The sequence below is a fragment of the Amblyomma mixtum genome, chromosome 1, assembly GCF_055824585.1.
Source record: "Amblyomma mixtum isolate Tamu chromosome 1, ASM5582458v1, whole genome shotgun sequence".
Taxonomy (NCBI): Eukaryota; Metazoa; Arthropoda; class Arachnida; order Ixodida; family Ixodidae; genus Amblyomma; species Amblyomma mixtum.
Genome location: NC_143012.1, coordinates 64,302,240 through 64,319,949, shown reverse-complemented (window position 1 = coordinate 64,319,949; position 17,710 = coordinate 64,302,240). Strand labels below are relative to the sequence as shown.

Sequence of the window (17,710 nt, the reverse complement as noted above, 5' to 3'; positions counted from 1 at the left end):
GCCCCGCCGCGGTGGCTCAGTGGTTACGGCGCTCGGCTACTGACCCGAAAGACGCAGGTTCGATCCCGGCCGCGGCTGCCCAATTTCGATGAAGGCGAAATTCTAGAGGCCCATGTACTGTGCGATGTCAGTGCACGTTAAAGATGTCAGTGCACTTTCGGCTTTGCTTCACGTTAAAGAACCCCAGGTGGTCGAAATTTCCGGAGCCCTCCACTACGGCGTCCCTCATAGCCTGAGCTGCTTTGGGATGTTAAACCCCAATAAACCAAACCGTATGTCATCTACTGCGGTTGCGTCAAGTTATGGGCAGTACTGGCCGGAGAGAGCCAAAGCCAACTGTAATGCAGACCGCGCCGCTGATAGTGCACTGCGGCAAGACCAGTTTCCGCGCTGCCCTTCAGTTTTTCTCGTTTTTTTTCTTCCTCGATCAGCGTAACGGCGGCACGCCCGCGGACACGCTCGTTCCGTTCGGACGGACCCGGAATCGTACTCGCTTCTGGCGCGCGGGCGTGAGGTTGATCACCTGCCGGAGCGCGCGCGAGCGGCTGCAGCGCGACCTGAACGCCAGGGGTCGCCACCGTTTGTTTAGTCACGCATCGCACGCCCGCCCTCCTCTCTTGTTTTCACGGCAACGCCGACGAGGCTCGCACTCGCTTTTTACGTCGTGCCTGTTTCGCGAGTGACAACGCCCGTTTAGCGCCCCAAACCGCTGTTCGCACGAGCTGCAAGCCGTTAGCGCCGCTTTCCGAAAGCCGCTCCACTCTGCAAGCCACGCCGACAAGCGCGTCCGCGGCGTCAGCGACTCAAGCAGCGGTACTCTCTCGCTCCGTGCAGTGGTGTCCGCCATATTGTGTGACGGGTTGACCGACGACGGCGGCGGAAAAAATAGAGAAGGCATTCGCCCCCTCCTCTCCCGCGCGCCGCAGCAACCACTTGCTGCATGCCATCCGACTGCGACAGAAGACGTCGGCCGAAGTTTTAAATGAATTGTGTCGCTATTATGAACGGGTGAGTACCGCTTCACCATTCATTCCGGGGTCCGTTTTGGCGCCGCGACCAGTGTCTCCGTGCGCCGGAGCGGTGTCAACCCGCCTGCGGCCTGCTTGCTTGACCGGAGGGTGGGAAAAGGCCTAGCTGGATCGCGTAGTGGGTGCTCCCCACCGAGTCTTGGTTTCTTTCTTTTTGCTTTTCTTTGTGTGGCCGCTTCTCGGGACGGTCAAGGGGCAACAACACTGCCTCGTCTCGCACGCGTTTGCCGGACCGCGACGTAGGCGCCCCGGCGACTGTGTCCGTTCAGCGCGTGCGACTGTCCGAGAACGCGGACAGAGCTGCCGAAAAGAACGGCACTTGTCTCGTGAGGCGCGCAGGCTGTAGCCTGGGGCTCTTCGTCGTTCGGGTTCTCGGGAGTGCATGAACCCCGTCTGTGACGCCCTTTTTCTGTTATTTTCCATTAAAGCTAGCGCTGCGGCGGATGTCGGGTTCTCGGCGTGGCTGTTACACCATATATACCACCTTTCAGATTCGAGGAAAATCCAGGTTTGACTGCACGCTAAAGGGTCCGTGTCACAGCGTACCTCGGATTTGAGCGCTTCCCGCATTTAAAAGCTCTTTTCCGCAGTCGAGCGTTAGCAGCGAACAGTTCATGTCGCGCGCGTACGCGGATTAACTCTGCCGCAGCTTTAATCGTCTTATGACGTGGCTTTGCTAACCTCTACCCAAGTAGATCAAGCGAACGGCGCAGGAAATTGATGGCTTTCAGTCGCGCCGTTGATTCATCGCTTTTTGTTTCTAGCCGCACGTGCGGTTTCTCCCCCCCTCGGGGAGAACTTTTTATTTTCGTCGTTTTGGGGCAGAAAATTGCTGCCACTCGCATCAACTTAACGCCGCAGAAAAGTGCTCCACTGACGTTGAAATGGGAGCACGCGTTTTCGCGCGTCTTGGCTTTAGGACCAACAGGTGGTTTGAGAACTCGGAGGCGTGCTACGCTTCAAACTGGGGGCGCTCGCGGCATCGCGGTTTTTGTGCCTTTTTTTTTTTTTAACACGTCTTCTTCAGTGTTTTAATTGTTCCGAACGCACGCGCTCGGCGTGGCGTTTTTCTGTTTTTGTTTTTAAACTTCTCTTCTGCGCGGCGTCCATGTTGTGCTCTCGAAACCTTCCGGCGACGCTGCGCCTATAGGTCTCGTGTCTTGAAGGCGTTTGTTTGCGGAGTTCGTCGTTGGGGTTAGCGAGTTCGGCGCCGCGTTCGGAGGTTGTTCGGGTGTCGGAATTGTTTCTTTGCCTTGCTTTGCCTCGCGTGTATGGCTCGGTACCGACCTTCGTGACGCCGGGTTTCGGCGTGACCGTTCGCCGTCCCACTTATTGATCGTGGCGAAGGAACTGGCGATATGTCGGACACGCCAAGTGGCACTGTGCGCTGGTGACGACGGGGCAAGCCGGGAACTCTGTGGCGAGTAAGTTTGACAGGCTGGAGTGTCACAAGCGCGTAGCGAGGCCAAATGCTTCGCTGTCACGGTATGCCGGTGTTTCAGAAACGTGTGGCCAACTCGCTCGGGCTGGCGTAAGTGTGTAGTAGCCGAACGTTGCGTAAGGGCTTCAATTTCTGACATCGCTGCTCTGAGTCAAGTTATCATTTAGGTTCTTTCCGGGCGAGCGTTTCGGCGCCATCAGGCATGCTTTTGCCGCTTACGAGCGAGTTGTGCGCCCTTGGTTTAAAGTTGTAGGACCACATGCTTAGCTTTTCAGGAGTGCCATGTAACAGTAATGATACTTTTAAAGCTTTTAATCTGTTTAGAGTGAAAAGGGCTGGTTTCCAGCATATTTCAACGCCTGGATCTTAAGGGGTGTCGTTACTGTTCCGCTACACGACACAAAAAAGCAAACGGTACGCCTTGCAGGCTTTTCGTCGAGAGTGTACATGCAAACATGCTTATTTCGACTTTCAAACTGAGATTACGTCAAGTGGCTCCATGTTTGAAATAACGCGGAAAATTCGTTGCATGGAACGGTTGGTGTAAGCGGTGATTTGAGCTTCCATGCGAATACCAGTTGGTCAAAACTATGCACTTAACTAAGCAAAGTTATGAAGAGTGTAGTTTACAAATTAAGGACACCAAAATTGGAACAGACTGAGTAAGTTGTTTCTTGGTTGCCCTAAATGTGCATTGTGACAGGCTGCGGGAGCAAATGGAGAACTTACATGCTTAGTAGGGTAGCAGGCACCAGCTTGCTTGGTCCGGACAATGAACATCTGGCCGACTTCAGCTAGTCTTCCAGTCCCCTCATTCCCTGCTGCATCTGTGAATGAACATCTCGCACACAAAAACATGTTGTTCAAGCTAGGGCTGATTCCGAAAGGCTACCATTGCTCTGTCATTGCGCGTTCCCAAGTGCAAACCAATGTGCCGAAGCATGTTTGTGTGTAACGTTGGAAGGGGCAAGTGATGGTTACCTCTCATTGTGTATATTTTGGGCTAGCCTATTTTTCGTGCAAATCAGGGACGTAATGTTGCAGCTGCGTGCTGTGATGGATTGGAGCGAAATGTGTAGAATGTAACTCCGTTATTTGAGGCTTGGTGGTGCAAGTGATCAGTGCAGTTGTTTCTGAGGATGCATGTCGTATTCGGTTAAACTACGAAGAATTGGGTGTGGCTGCTGCTTGTACCCGTGCCACACGGCCAGATTTAATGCCATTAAGTACTTACTGCCTTAAGTTTTTATGGCATTCGTGCGGTGCCACACGCATCAATTTAATGGCATTAGCCTTACTGCCATTCGCGACCTACTGAGTTCGCCACAACTCATTCGCCCGTGCAATGTGTACTCTCGTTCCCATTCCACATGCAGAAAAGCATGCAGCTTTGTTAGTAACTTCCTAACCAGTAGGAAATGGTTAATTCTTAACTTTCAGTCAGATGAGGCGTCTGTACCGCATTTTCGATGCGAAGAGCGCCATTTTAGCCAGCCTTATTGACAGGTACTCTTGACACGCAGAAAAGCATGCAGCTTTGTTAGTAACAACTTCCTAATGAGTAGGAAATGGTTAATTCTTAACTTTCAGTCAGATGAGGCGTCTATACCGCATTTTCGATGCGAAGAGCACCATTTTAACCAGCCTTATTGACAGGTACTCTAGACTTATGTGCTGACATGCGAGTTTATGGCTACTTTTTGGACTCGTAAAGGAGCAACAGCCGTATTTTTTGGAAAATCGTTTTTACATTACATCTGAACAACATTCCCGATATATTGTGCTCATTAGGAATGTTTGTATTCAGATGAAACTTTTGACTACCTTGCAAGCGTTATAGTCTTCCTCACTTTCAATAATGGCATTAAATATGGACGTGTAGCACCAACTCCGAAAATAATGGCATTAACAAGCTTAAGGCCTTAAGCATTTACTGCCATTTCATGTGCGCTTGTGGCACGGGTCTTATACCCATGCCTCGCGGACAGATTTAATGCCAGTATAGTGCTTACTGCCTTGAGTTCAATGGCATTAGCCTTATTGCCATTTGCGACCTACTGAGTTCGCCTAGGCAATGCGTACTCTCGTACCCATTCCACATGCAGTAACAACTCCCAAACCAATATCAAATAGTTAAAACACAACTTTCACTCAGCTGAGGCATCTATACTGCATTTGTGATGCGAAGGGTGCCATTTTTACCAGCACTTCTGACAGATCCTCTCGACTTCAGTGTCTACATGTGAGTTTGACTACTGTTCCGACTTGTCAGACAAGAACGGCGGTATTTTCTGCAAAATAATTTTTATAATACATTTCAGCATTCCGAAAATACGGTGCTCTTGTCAGCATTCACATTTCTGACGAGCCATGCGGTCCCAACACGCCAGCACACGACATTTAACGCTCCTGCTCAGCGACCACGAGGCGCCCCGCATCCTAAACTTTCTCCTACGAGCGTCCCCCTTTACAAGCCACGATGCTGCGCCTTACGACAGCGGAGTCCTAGGAGAAGTATCTTCAACCAACACGTTTGGACTTGTCACAAGAGGCCAGACAGCGAGGCGCCGTTTCCTCCTCCCCCGGACGCCAGCGCGCGGCAAGATTTGAAGCGGTTGGCCGCGCGGTCGCTGGTTGGTCCTTTCGGAGTGCCGCCTTTGGATTGGCCAGTTCGGAGGGGCCACCGTTCCTCAGGCTATAAAAGCCCCACCGCTGCAGCTTGGGAGGAGAGAGATGACCGAGAGGCGCCGACGATAAGAGACGCGTCGGCGAGGCCCTCCCAACTCTGCAGATCCGCCGAACCTCCTACGTATCAGTTATCTCATTCTTGTATTCTTGTCTTAAATTCTTGTCTTAAAATAAATCAATTTCTTATTCGAAAAGAATCCGGCCACTTCTTGCTAACATGACGCAGTCGACAGGATCTGCAGAGGCGTCACCCGTGAACGAAGACCGAGTCGACAACGTGGAGCCCAGCAGAACGCCGACGGTGAGCTTGGAGTCCCCGCTCATTCTGTCCCTTCTGGCATCGGCAGCACGCAACGCACTGACCACCTTGAAGAAACGGCAACTGGTGGAAGAGCTCCGATGCCGAGGACTTTCGTACAGCGGCCGCAAGGACGACCTCGTGACGCGGATCATGGACGACAACGCTCGCCGCCAAGCCGAGAGGGCGGAATTCGAGAGACTGCTGGCCGAGAGAGATCATCTGCGGAGGCTTCTTGCTCAACGACAAGTGTCACACGATACGAGTGACAGCACGGACCAGCAGCCACTGTCGACACAGGTCAGCAACGAAACGGGCTCCCTACGACACGACGGACCCCGCGCCCCTGCCACGGACACTACGCTGCAGCACACGGTGTCGCCGCAAGCGGGCCACGAAAAGGGCTCCGAACGACACGACGGACCCCGCGCCCCTGCCACGGACACTACGGTGCAGCACACGGTGTCGCCGCAAGCGGGCCATGAAAAGGGCTCCCAACGACACGATGGACCCCGCGCCCCTGCCACGGACACTGCGGTGCAGCAGCCGGTGTCACCGCAAGCAGATAACGAAACGGGCTCCCAACGACACGACGGACCCCGCGCCCCTGCCACGGACACTACGGTGCAGCAGCCGGTGTCACCGCAAGCAGATAACGAAACGGGCTCCCAACGACACGACGGACCCCGCGCCCCTGCCACGGACACTACGGTGCAGCAGCCGGTGTCACCGCAAGCAGATAACGAAACGGGCTCCCAACGACACGACGGACCCCGCGCCCCTGCCACGGACACTACGGTGCAGCAGCCGGTGTCACCGCAAGCAGATAACGAAACGGGCTCCCAACGATACGACGGACCCCGCGCCCCTGCCACGGACACTACGGTGCAGCAGCCGGTGTCACCGCAAGCAGATAACGAAACGGGCTCCCAACGACACGACGGACCCCGCGCCCCTGCCACGGACACTACGGTGCAGCAGCCGGTGTCACCGAGATCGAACCACGGAACGGGCTCCCCACGACACGACGAACCCCGCGCCCTAGCCACGGATATTACGGTGCAGCAGCCACTACCGACACGAGTTGGCCACGAGACGTGCCTCCAACGACACGGCGCAGCTTTCGCATCTGCTACAGTTACTACAATGCAGAAGCCATTGCCAAGACGAGCTGGCTCATCCATAAAGCCAGCGCCGCGACGAAAGCGCGGCAGGATGCGGAACGATCCAACAAGCCCGACTCCCTGGACCAAGAAACGTTACGACCGAGACAAACACGGCAGTCCGCATAAGTCGTATCAGGTCCCCAGGTGGAAACGACGACGCAGTCGTATCGGTGAGCATCACGGTACAAGCCCGACTCCCTGGACCAAGAAACGTTACGAACAAGACAAACACGGCACTTCGCACAAGTTGCATCGTCTCCCCAGATGGAAGCGAAGGCGTATTCGAACGAGCTGGACGCAAGCCACAAGATACGCGGGGAAGAACGCCCAGCACGCCAAAGAATTGCTGTCGACAACGTGCGCCTGAGGACAGGCGCAAATTTTGGAAAGGCCGTGTCAGCATTCACATTTCTGACGAGCCATGCGGTCCCAACACGCCAGCACACGACATTTAACGCTCCTGCTCAGCGACCACGAGGCGCCCCGCATCCTAAACTTTCTCCTACGAGCGTCCCCCTTTACAAGCCACGATGCTGCGCCTTACGACAGCGGAGTCCTAGGAGAAGTATCTTCAACCAACACGTTTGGACTTGTCACAAGAGGCCAGACAGCGAGGCGCCGTTTCCTCCTCCCCCGGACGCCAGCGCGCGGCAAGATTTGAAGCGGTTGGCCGCGCGGTCGCTGGTTGGTCCTTTCGGAGTGCCGCCTTTGGATTGGCCAGTTCGGAGGGGCCACCGTTCCTCAGGCTATAAAAGCCCCACCGCTGCAGCTTGGGAGGAGAGAGATGACCGAGAGGCGCCGACGATAAGAGACGCGTCGGCGAGGCCCTCCCAACTCTGCAGATCCGCCGAACCTCCTACGTATCAGTTATCTCATTCTTGTATTCTTGTCTTAAATTCTTGTCTTAAAATAAATCAATTTCTTATTCGAAAAGAATCCGGCCACTTCTTGCTAACACTCTTTACCACTGTTAATATTCAGGAGCAGTTTTTGACTGGCTAGCAAGTATTATCATCATCATGGCTTTCATGTAATGAGATCAAATATGAGTGGGTAGACAGCAGCTCCAAAAATGATAGCATTAAACTTTGGGCCTTAACGGACTCTAGCCACCTGAATTTACTGCATGTTTTCTTCTTTAAAGTGATGCATTAGACTTTAGAATGCATGAATCACCAACGTGGTATTCGCCTTCGAATGCTGAATAATTTATAATTGAATTTTTCTCTCATGCTGTTTCGGTTTTATCAACCAAAGAATGGCTGTGACGTGCAGTTGAACTTTAGGTCATGAAAAAAATGGTAAATATAATCACTGATACATAGTTTTCATTCACTACAACACTTAAACCAGTTTGCTTCCAGAGCTATAATGATAACGACATATCAGCAGTTATATATATTGCCATTTTTTTCATGCCTCAGGCAACCTAGCACCAACTACACATCACAGCCATTGATCGGCTGATGAAACCAAGAGCATCAAGAAAAAATGCCATTATAAATTATTTAGCATTCTTTGGAGAATATCGTGATGTGCTCCATGCATACAAATGTCCAATGTATTGTTTGAAAGAAGAAAACGAAAGCGAAAATTTGGTATCTAGTCCTTGAGCATTTACTGCATTTCTTGTGCACGTGTGGCACGGGTATTGAAAATTGCACATACGCAGCTATGGCAAGCTTCGGCATGATGTAGTGCCTGTTATGTTTCGTAAGGGCTAGAATGTTGTGTCATGAAGCCAAGTTACGCCTGTGGTTGTGGGCACAGTTGGAATGTCAGCAGAGACCTTTACTTTTCAGAGATGTCAAAATTTTTCTTTACCTCGGCTTAGGTTGGGTTTCTTTTTCCGCTTCCTGAATACTTTGCTGAGCGAGTAAAAGAATTCCGAATGGAGTAATCTTTGTCTGCCAGTTCTATAACAATCTTTTTGAAAGGAAGCTTGCATGCTATGCCTGTGTTAAGTTCTCTTGTGCACAAGCGTTGGCAGCTGACTTTCCTTGCATTTACTTGTAGTGGCGGCCATGTTTGGAGATGCACTAAATGCCTTGGTGTTGGCATAGAAGAAACAAAATTCCTTGTGCGTGGGAGATGCAGGGTTCTTGCACCCAGTGCTGCCGGGCACTCCACTCGTTTTCAACTGGGTACAGGCTTTCCCCTGGCCCGGTGCTTAGCTTGCGGAAATGGCCCTTTTAACCACCTTGTGCGGACTAGCACGTTAGCCATGCCACTGTTTGGCCAAGCTGCCATTTTGCCGTTGAAATCGGATCAAGAAATCTCTTCATGGATAATACGATGACTCTGACACACAGCCACTCTGCCGAGCTAGAACTTTTCGCAGAGACAGTGACAACTGCTTCATTACCTTGCAGAATGCAGTGTAGGTTACCTTGGGAAATGAGTGCGCCACATTTTTTTTTTTGCTATGTTTTCCAAAATACTTCATGATTTGCAGGTTGGCTTAGCACGGTACAAACGAGGACAAGAGAGGGACACCGGACGAGCTGTTGTCCTCGTTTGTATCACGCTAAGCCAACCTACAAATCATAAATCACCAAATGACCCAACACTGCACTTTGCTAAAGTTCCAAAATACTAACCTGGCAAAAAGGGGCTGCTGTGGTGGCTCAGTGGTTGTGGTGCTCGGCTGCTGACCCGGAAGAGGCGGGTTCGGTATGGCCGCGGCGGTCAAAACTTCGATGGAGGTGAAATTCTAGAGGCCCGTGCACTCTGCGATGTCAGTGCACGTTAAAGAACCCCAGGTGGTCGAAATTTCCGGAGCCCTTCACTAATCCTTCATAGCCCGAGTCGCTTTGGGACGTTAAACCCCAATATACCATTATACCATAACGTGGCAACAAGGGCATCAACAACTACTTGATGTGGGAGGAACAGAAGCGCCTGTTTGGCTACAGTGCATTTTAGCATGTAAAGTCTGTAAAGTCCTTAATACCTTTTGTGCCGGGTACCAGCCTCTTCACTAGTCCAGGGCTTAACAGCAGTGGACTAGTGGAGAGGTAAAGGTGCTCACAGGGAAGGTGTACCACTTCAATGCTGTGCTATTTGAAGTTCAGGTTTTCCTGCAGATCAACTATTAGCTAAAGCCTAGCAACTTTTGCCAGTGCAGTTGGCCCTCTTAAAGATCTGGTCATGTCACCTTGGTTGCAGCTTTATTTGAAGGTTGACAAATTTCTCTGAGTGCTAGGGATATTCAAAGAAATATTCAGTTGGGTCGTAGGGTTTCTTCAAGCTTACCTGGGTGTCTAAGTGCATGGCGTTATAGAGCAGATTATGTAAATACGAGACTGTGGTGGTGGTGTGCACAAGAGAGTGCAGACATCACTTTTGCCTGCTTTCTCCACACACTTTGGTGAGGTAAACAGCTCTGTAAAGGTCATGCCGTCGCATGTTAAGTGCTCCTCTAGCCCTATGCTGCCTTATCACATAGTGCTAAAAGCAGCAGGCACACGAGAGGGGGGCAGGAAACCGTCACATTAAGACACCGCCTGCCCATATGTGTCACTCCGTGAACAGAAGGTAGTTCGCTCTCCTTTATAAAAGGTAGTGGACTTCCCTTTTTTGCGCCACAATATCATTTTGGCTGGGCTGGTTTTAAACCCAGAGACACCGGCCGAGCCTGAGGGATCAAAGAGTGGAAAGGATCGATAAAGAGTTTCCAGGTGCAGTAGGTAGTTGAAGGCAGACAGGTTGAAGTTTTCCGTAAACAAACAGTCGAAGATAAAGAAAGGATGAGTGTTTTGTGCACATTCTGGCATGCCCCACTTAACAGCATCAAAATAGTCAGATAAATAACAAGCTACACTTAATAAAAAAAATACTAGGAGAACGGAAATCATGCACACATCAGGAACGCTTTTTTGAAGTTATTTTGTGTCGTTTACGTATTGGACACACACACCTTACTCACAACTTTCTACTAACAAAACAAGACAAACCTACCTGCGAAAAATGCGGAGATGAACTGACAGTAACTCATATCTTAATCTCATGCACAGAACTTGAAACACTCAGAAACAAGTTTTTTACCCCGTTTCACAACCAGCACATCCCTTTTCATCCGTCATTGACTTTAGGTGAAGAAGCTCTTATTGATAAGTGAAGCGTTTTTAACTTTTTAAAAGAAGCCAACGTGCTCTCGAAACTCTGAATAATGGTCAGTTTTTTACAACTTGAGAATTTTTTTGAACCACTCCTCAGCCACCCTCTCGTCGTGAGAAGACGGCTGAGGTCCCTATTCCATTGGTTGGGGACCTCGAGATCCTTGCACAGCCAAGGATGGCTGCTGAGGTTGTCAACCCTTTTTAAAGCATTCACCATAAGTCTCTTTTAAAATTTTGTCTTATATTTTTACTAGGTTGCACGAATTAACTTCTTAGGCCCTTTACACCTCCGTTCATTTAGACTTTTGTATAACATCCTATATAAAATAATTTTACACCCTGAGCTTGGCGCATGATAGCCTTAGTTGCTTATGCGCTATTAAACACAACACACAACACAAATGAAACGCGAACAAGAGATTTTAAACGCAAACTGCAAAACTGGGAGTTGTTGCATTAGGGAGGCAGAATACTAGAGTGGTTAGTTTTTGCGTAGGTTGGTTTGGTGTAGAGACCATTCTTTGGAAATGTTATTAGGCCACGCCTGTATTTCCTCTCTAGCTGGTAATATTTTTTTGTGCGATCGTGTTTCAGTTTTGTTGGTGTTTCATTTGGCGCTGATGGTACACCCCGCTTATTTTGTCTCCAAGATGTGTAGTGGGGCTTTTGTAGCACCCGAAGAAGTGCTGAGCACCGGAGAGGTGAGGACGAGAGCTCCTCTCACCATTGAAATGTTTCTGAATGCTGGCAACTCCACTGGACTACTAGCAAGTGAAACAAAAGGTGTATTATGGTAGCCGTAATGATAGAGCATGTACATTAATGCTTCTTTCTTCAGGTATTGGGGTGTAGCGTGGAGAAATTTAAAGGAGTGTTGTTGCTCTCAGCTTTAGCATATTGCTTAGCACACAAGCATATTGCATTCGTGCAGTCCAACTTCTCTGTGGAGAGAATACGCTGAGCTTGGGGCCTGTGTGTGCAGCACATTGTATCAAATCATCAGCTTGCATCTCGATTCTGTCCTGTCACTTTCGTTTTCCCCCACTGTGAATTAGCAAGCTGCCAACATCTTCGTTTTATCTGCTGTTGAAACTTCGTACTGACGAAGAAAGTACGAGGTGTGTTGATGAGGCACCTCTGCGTTCAGAACTTCTACTTCGTTAGGTTTATTTCACTTCAATTTGATTTCACTGTTTTCTTCATTGTAGTTTCCACATGGAGTTTCGCGTATTTTGTATGCGCTTACTATTTTTATTGCTAGTGGCAGCTGCTCTCGAATCGAGGGACATCAGCTGGGTGGCAACATCTGTTTGTGGGCAGCCTTTTGAATAGAAGTACAAGCATTTAAACTACGTATTTATTTCTGCTGCATTGAGCACAACGGGCTGGAACATATTTATAGTCCGTATTTGTAGTGTGAAAGCATGCAGGGGCAGATTGTGGATGTGCGCTGGCCCGTGTGTGATTATGCTCGGGACACATCTTATTTTGGTGACGGGGAAGGCCATTGTTCCCTCACGTGGCCCGCTGGGCGCACAATACTGGATGCCTTTTGTGGGCACTTGTCATATCCGCATTTGGCAACATTTGTCACGGACATGGTTGGCCGACTCTGTTCATGTGGTGCGCAGATGCGCCACTGCGGGGATCCTTCACGCCCGCCCGGCTATATGTGTCATTGCATTTGATTTGCCCCCTTGGGGTGACAGCGTTGGCATTGTTCAGTCGCACGCTTTTGTGTGGGGTGTGTGTATGGTGGTGGAACTGGCTACTTTGTCAGGCGTGTTTGTAAGCTGATATTTTGTCCCGGAAGCATGAAAGTTTGGGCTTTTACTGCAGGTTCTCGGCTGCTTGAACCTGGCATTCTGCCTCTCGCTGTTTTTTACGAACCAGCTGTCACGAAGATCAAAATTTATTCAACCCGCCACGATGGCTCAGTGGCTGTGGCGCTCGGCTGCTGGCCCGAAAGACGAGAGTTCGATTCCGGCTGCGGCGGTCAAGTTTCGATGGAGGCGAAATTGTGGAGGCCCGTGTACTGTGCAATGTCGGTGCACGTTAAAGATCCCCAGGTAGTCGAAATTTCCGGAGCCCTTCACTACGCCTCATAGCCTGAGTCGCTTCGGGACGTTAAGCCCCAATAAATCAAATCAAAATTCATTCAAGAGCACATGAAGTGCACAGGTTCAATGATGAGAAACATTGATTCATAAAGGTCCCGAAGTTAGTGCTGCAGTGGAGACCTTTTGGAGTGAACTGCAAAGAAAAAAAAATAAAAGTATCTGTGCATATCAGTGCAGAAATACTACAGCTTGAAATAGTTTTAAAAAAGGGTTCGGAGAGATAACAACATACCCAGCGTATCAATGAAAACAGCAGTATATGTAATTAAGGGAAGAAAAAACAAGGTATGGTTGGACCGCAAAAAAAAAATTATTAGCATGTCACCGTTAGAAGACTAAAAAAGAGAATCTCGCATGACATGAGTGATTCGCAGTGTGCAAAACTGGAGGCAGCGTGACATGGTACATGCTATCCCAAACGTGGCACTTTTCTTCCTGTGTCGGAAATGCTGCGGCAGCTGGATTCGTTGCGACCACTTGCTTTGCGGCCACAATCACGCCATAATGCGTCTCCTGGATCACCAGGCGCTCGAAGCATGCTAACTTGCTCAGCATGATTTTAAAGGTAATGGCGGCCTGAAGAGTCACCTCTAGCTTCTATTATTACCCGATGTCTACTTCACTGCTTGCTAGTAAGCAGGGAAACAATCCATAATCTTTTTTTTGGAACTGTTTTTTTTTTTGCTTTATGGACACTTTTGCTCGGAAACCAAAGTGTCCATATTAACGAGGCACGACTGTAGCGTCAAAGAAATAGAAGGTGCCAGTGGTAACAGAAGAGGAAGTGGCAGCCGTATAAGCAACACTGGGTGAAAGGGGGAGAAGTGACGGTCAAGGAACTGGAAATCTGTTAAAGGGACACTGCGGAGAGCTCCATCCAGTTATTGTTTTCTAAAGATTGGTTTGCTGGCTCTCTCTGGGTGCGTTTGTCTGGGAGCTGAGAAAATTTAATTTAAAAAAAAATGGCTGTGGCTCAACTCGTCTGAGCCCGGTTATACGGAGCGAAAGGCAACGGAACCAATGGCCAGTGTCGACGCGGAGACGTTGGCAGCCTCCGCTGCCTTTTTCCGCTTGAGATACTCTTGTTGCCTGTGCCGCTGCTTCGCCAGACGTACCTCCCGTTCTTCATCCGTTTCATCGACTAGACGAGCCTGCTTTCATGACTTATCTCTAGCCAACGCGGCTTCGTGACGCTCTGTCGTAGGGATCATTAGAAGCAGCCCGGTGCCGCCAGTGCTTAGTCAGAGAACTCGTCCCGGTGACCGGTTCTGGTTCCATGTCTGTGCGGTGTCTAGGCAGCGAGCGCTGGCCTTTATTCAGCAAGATCGAATCACATGGCTAGTTATGACACAAATGGCGAGAGTGAGCGGTAACAGCCGTGGCAAATCACGTGGTATAACATCATAGCCACACCTCCGGCTAGCCTCCAGTTGACCTTCAGCTTTTGCATGTGAGAAGTAGAGCTTTTCGCTCCAAAATTTTCCCGTCCCTCAATTCAGAGTTGCAACTTGTACACTGAGGGCCCCGCCGCGGTGGCTCAGTGGTTACAGCGCTCGGCTGCTGACCCGAAAGACGCGGGTTCGATCCCGGCCGTGGCGGCTGAATTTCGATGAAGGCGAAATTCTAGAGGCCCGTGTGCTGTGCGATGTCAGTGTACGTTAAAGAACCCCAGGTTGTCGAAATTTCCGGAGCCCTTCACTACGGCGTCTCTCATAGCCTCAGCCGCTTTGGGACGTTAAACCCCAATAAACCAAACCAAACTTGTACACTGAGGAGTACTGGTTGCTGCCATTTGAAGGATCATCCGGTGTTGACATGTGCAGTTTACTTGCAACATCGTCCTGTGGTGGCGACATCTGTATTTTGCTTTTTGGCCTTTCCAAGCTTGTGAAAGCTTACTTTCTGTGGAGCGGTATCTATGTCGTTAGAATGCTGTAATCTGTCTATGCAGGCTTCCTTTTAAGGGCAGTGAAGATAAGCTAGAGGAACTTGCAAGCTTGTGTACTTAATGATGTCTTATCACCTCAAGTGCTCGATAAGCATGAAACAGTGTAAGTACGATGATCCACAAGAAAAGTGAAGTCAGAGGCTTGCAGAATTGTAGACCAATTAGCTTTGTCTTACAGCGAGTAGACTCTAACGAATGTCAGTCCTCTAGGCTTCATGGATGATTTGTGTGTAGTGTTAATTTTGTGTGAGAAGATACCTTTTTAGCTGGTTTACTGCTAAATCCACACTGCCTTTATCAAATACACATCAAATACATTGACGTAGCCAAGCCTTTTTGCCACTCTGGGTGGGCATGTGAAATCTTTTGTGCAGCGTATCCCGTCACGGCAGCTTGCGAACATAATCTGTATTCAGCCATTTCGGTCTGAGTTGTATTGACTGAACACCTTTTTAGCTGGTTTACTGCTAAATCCACACTGCCTTTATCAAATACACATCAAATACATTGACGTAGCCAAGCCTTTTTGCCACTCTGGGTGGACATGTGAAATCTTTTGTGCAGCGTATCCCGTCACGGCAGCTTGCGAACATGATCTGTATTCAGCCATTTCGGTCTGAGTTGTATTGACTGAACACCTTTTTAGCTGGTTTACTGCTAAATCCACACTGCCTTTATCAAATACACATCAAATACATTGACGTAGCCAAGCCTTTTTGCCACTCTTATGTACATGTGAAATCTTTTGTGCAGCGTATCCCGTCACAGCAGCTTGCGGACAAATCTGTATTCAGCCATTTCGGTCTGATTTGTATTGACTGAACAGTGGTAGTAATTTTGAGGGTGTTTTGCCTCTTTTCTGTTTAACCATGTGAAATGCGGATATGGCATAACAGGCTATGAAACAGCTCTCGAAGAAGTACCGCAGCAGTGGCCTAGTCGTTCGAGCATCTGCCTCGCTTGCGGGAGGTGTGGGGTTCGATCGCCAGTGTTGCCGGGTACCCACCGGTGACACAATGGGTACAAGCTTTCCCCTGCCTGGTACTCGGCTTCTTTAGGGTGAAATGCTTAGGAAATGGGTCTGTGGCTCCACCTTGAGTACAAGAGAAATAATCTCATGCCATGGCACTTTTTGGCCACGGATGCTCTTGAGTCATAAAAATTCATCATCATCAGCTCTCGGAGAAGCCATCTGTTTCATTGGTATGGCTGTCTTTTGTTGGGTTGCCAGCTCCATCAAAGCTGTGGCGAGTCTTCATCATTTGAATGTCTCCCTTTTGTGGGCTCCCTTATCTGCTCCCCTTATGTCAGCCACTTGTGGCATGGTTTGATATATGAGCTCGCTGCGGTGTCTGAGATAACCTCTGATTATTACTTTTGTCCCTGTGGCTTTGTTGGACTTACCGTGGGCTTACTAAGGCTGTGCGTAAGTCTCCAAGCAACCTGCTCACCGCTGATAGTGTCTGCTGGAAATGCGGAAACAGGTGGTGGTTATCTTCGCGCAAGAGAGTCCGCTTATTGCGTTTGGGCTGGATAGCGATAATGCGCCGGGGGATAAGACTTCCGGCACACTCGTGCTTGCCGACATGTGCTGCCATCTAGGGCAGGCGTCGCTCGCGCTGGCTGCAGCAGGCGTTGGAGTTGTTATGCAGCACCAGAGCTCGTGTAGCGAGACGCATGTGTTTTGCAGGTGGCTTGCTCCGAGTGCCGTTCTGCTCTCGAGTGGGTGCATAATGTGAGGCGAAAGCCTTTGGCGCGGTGTTGCTGCTTGTGTCACTGATGTGTGGTTAAGATGTTAAGTACTCAATTGTCAGTGAATCTTAAATGCTGGAGACACTGGAGGGCGTTTGGGAGGCATCAGTCTGATTCGATGCTACTCTGCAAATACTCTCCAGCGTCATAGACAAGAACTACACATGCGTTGGCAGGAAGTAGCGTAGCCATTAGCACGCTCGGCTGCGGAACGGAAGGATGGTGGTTGAAATCCCATCGTGCACAGTTTCTAATTTCAGGTCTGACAAGAAAAAGCGTGACACCTCTGCTGACAACCTTCTGTCAGCAACGATGAGGCATTAAGGGCTTTCGCCTTAATACGCATCATATCTAGTGGCTTTAGAGCAAAGACTCATTCCTGAACTGGGTTTTATTGCACTCCATAGCCACATGAACAGATTGTTCGCTGTTGAAGTGTAGTATTTGGTTGTAAAAGCTGGCAAAAACTTTCATGAGTAGATGGCCACTGTTCTTCTGCAGTTGATTTTGCCTAAGGTTACGGGAGGTTTTTCTTGTGGCTTTTTGCTCTGGTGGGTGACAGGTGTCTCAAGCTTGGTTGTGGGCCTTGGGAATCTTGTGTGCCTTCATTGTCTCCAGAACATTTTCTTTGCATTTCCCTGTCACAAGAAATAATCCTCTCCTTTTCCGTGCACCCTTGCCCCCCGTCATCTGTTGCATACCTGCCTCTGCATTGTTGGTCGGCTTTTGGCTTGTGCTTGTCTTGACTAATTCTTTTTTTCCCTTTTTCTCTCATTTCTTTGCAGTGAAGTCAGCAAGGACTTATTACGAGTGAGTAGACTCTTTTTTTCTGCCCTTCTTGCCTTGCGTGCCTGGCTCTGCAAAGTCTTGCTTTGGGTGTGGAAGGTTCTCTGGACGGCATTTTTCAGCAAACGGCCCAGCGGGACCTCGAGGAGTTATAAGTGCTACGAGCGCTTTTCCTGAGCATTTAATTTCTTTACTGCAGCCAAGTAGTTGGGCCTCTCCGTCAACTCGCCATTTGTTTGGTATGGAAAGCTGTTTTTTTTTTTTTAACTGGAATGCGCAGTTGAAGAAACAAGTTTGTTCTTTGTACAGGCTCGCGTTTCATGATTGGGTCAGTGGGGTGCGACAAGACCACTGGGTTTTTC

The 17,710-nt window shown here is 49.5% G+C and overlaps 1 protein-coding gene across 4 annotated transcripts in view; it reads left to right on the top strand.

The window, feature by feature from the left end:
• Nucleotides 1-587: 587 nt before the first annotated feature.
• heph (polypyrimidine tract-binding protein 1 heph) overlaps nucleotides 588-17,710 on the top strand; it is a 168,678-nt gene continuing 151,555 nt past the window's right edge. For 2 of the 4 annotated variants that reach the window (XM_089551171.1, XM_089551158.1), the window contains exons 1-2: nucleotides 588-1,008; nucleotides 17,348-17,372. In XM_089551171.1, the coding sequence (XP_089407297.1) occupies nucleotides 983-1,008; nucleotides 17,348-17,372 (51 nt within the window). In that variant the 5' untranslated portion in view covers nucleotides 588-982. Of the gene's footprint in view, nucleotides 1,009-2,206; nucleotides 2,453-17,347; nucleotides 17,373-17,710 lie in introns of those variants that run through there. The other 2 variants (XM_089551194.1, XM_089551185.1) reach the window with 2 other exon arrangements.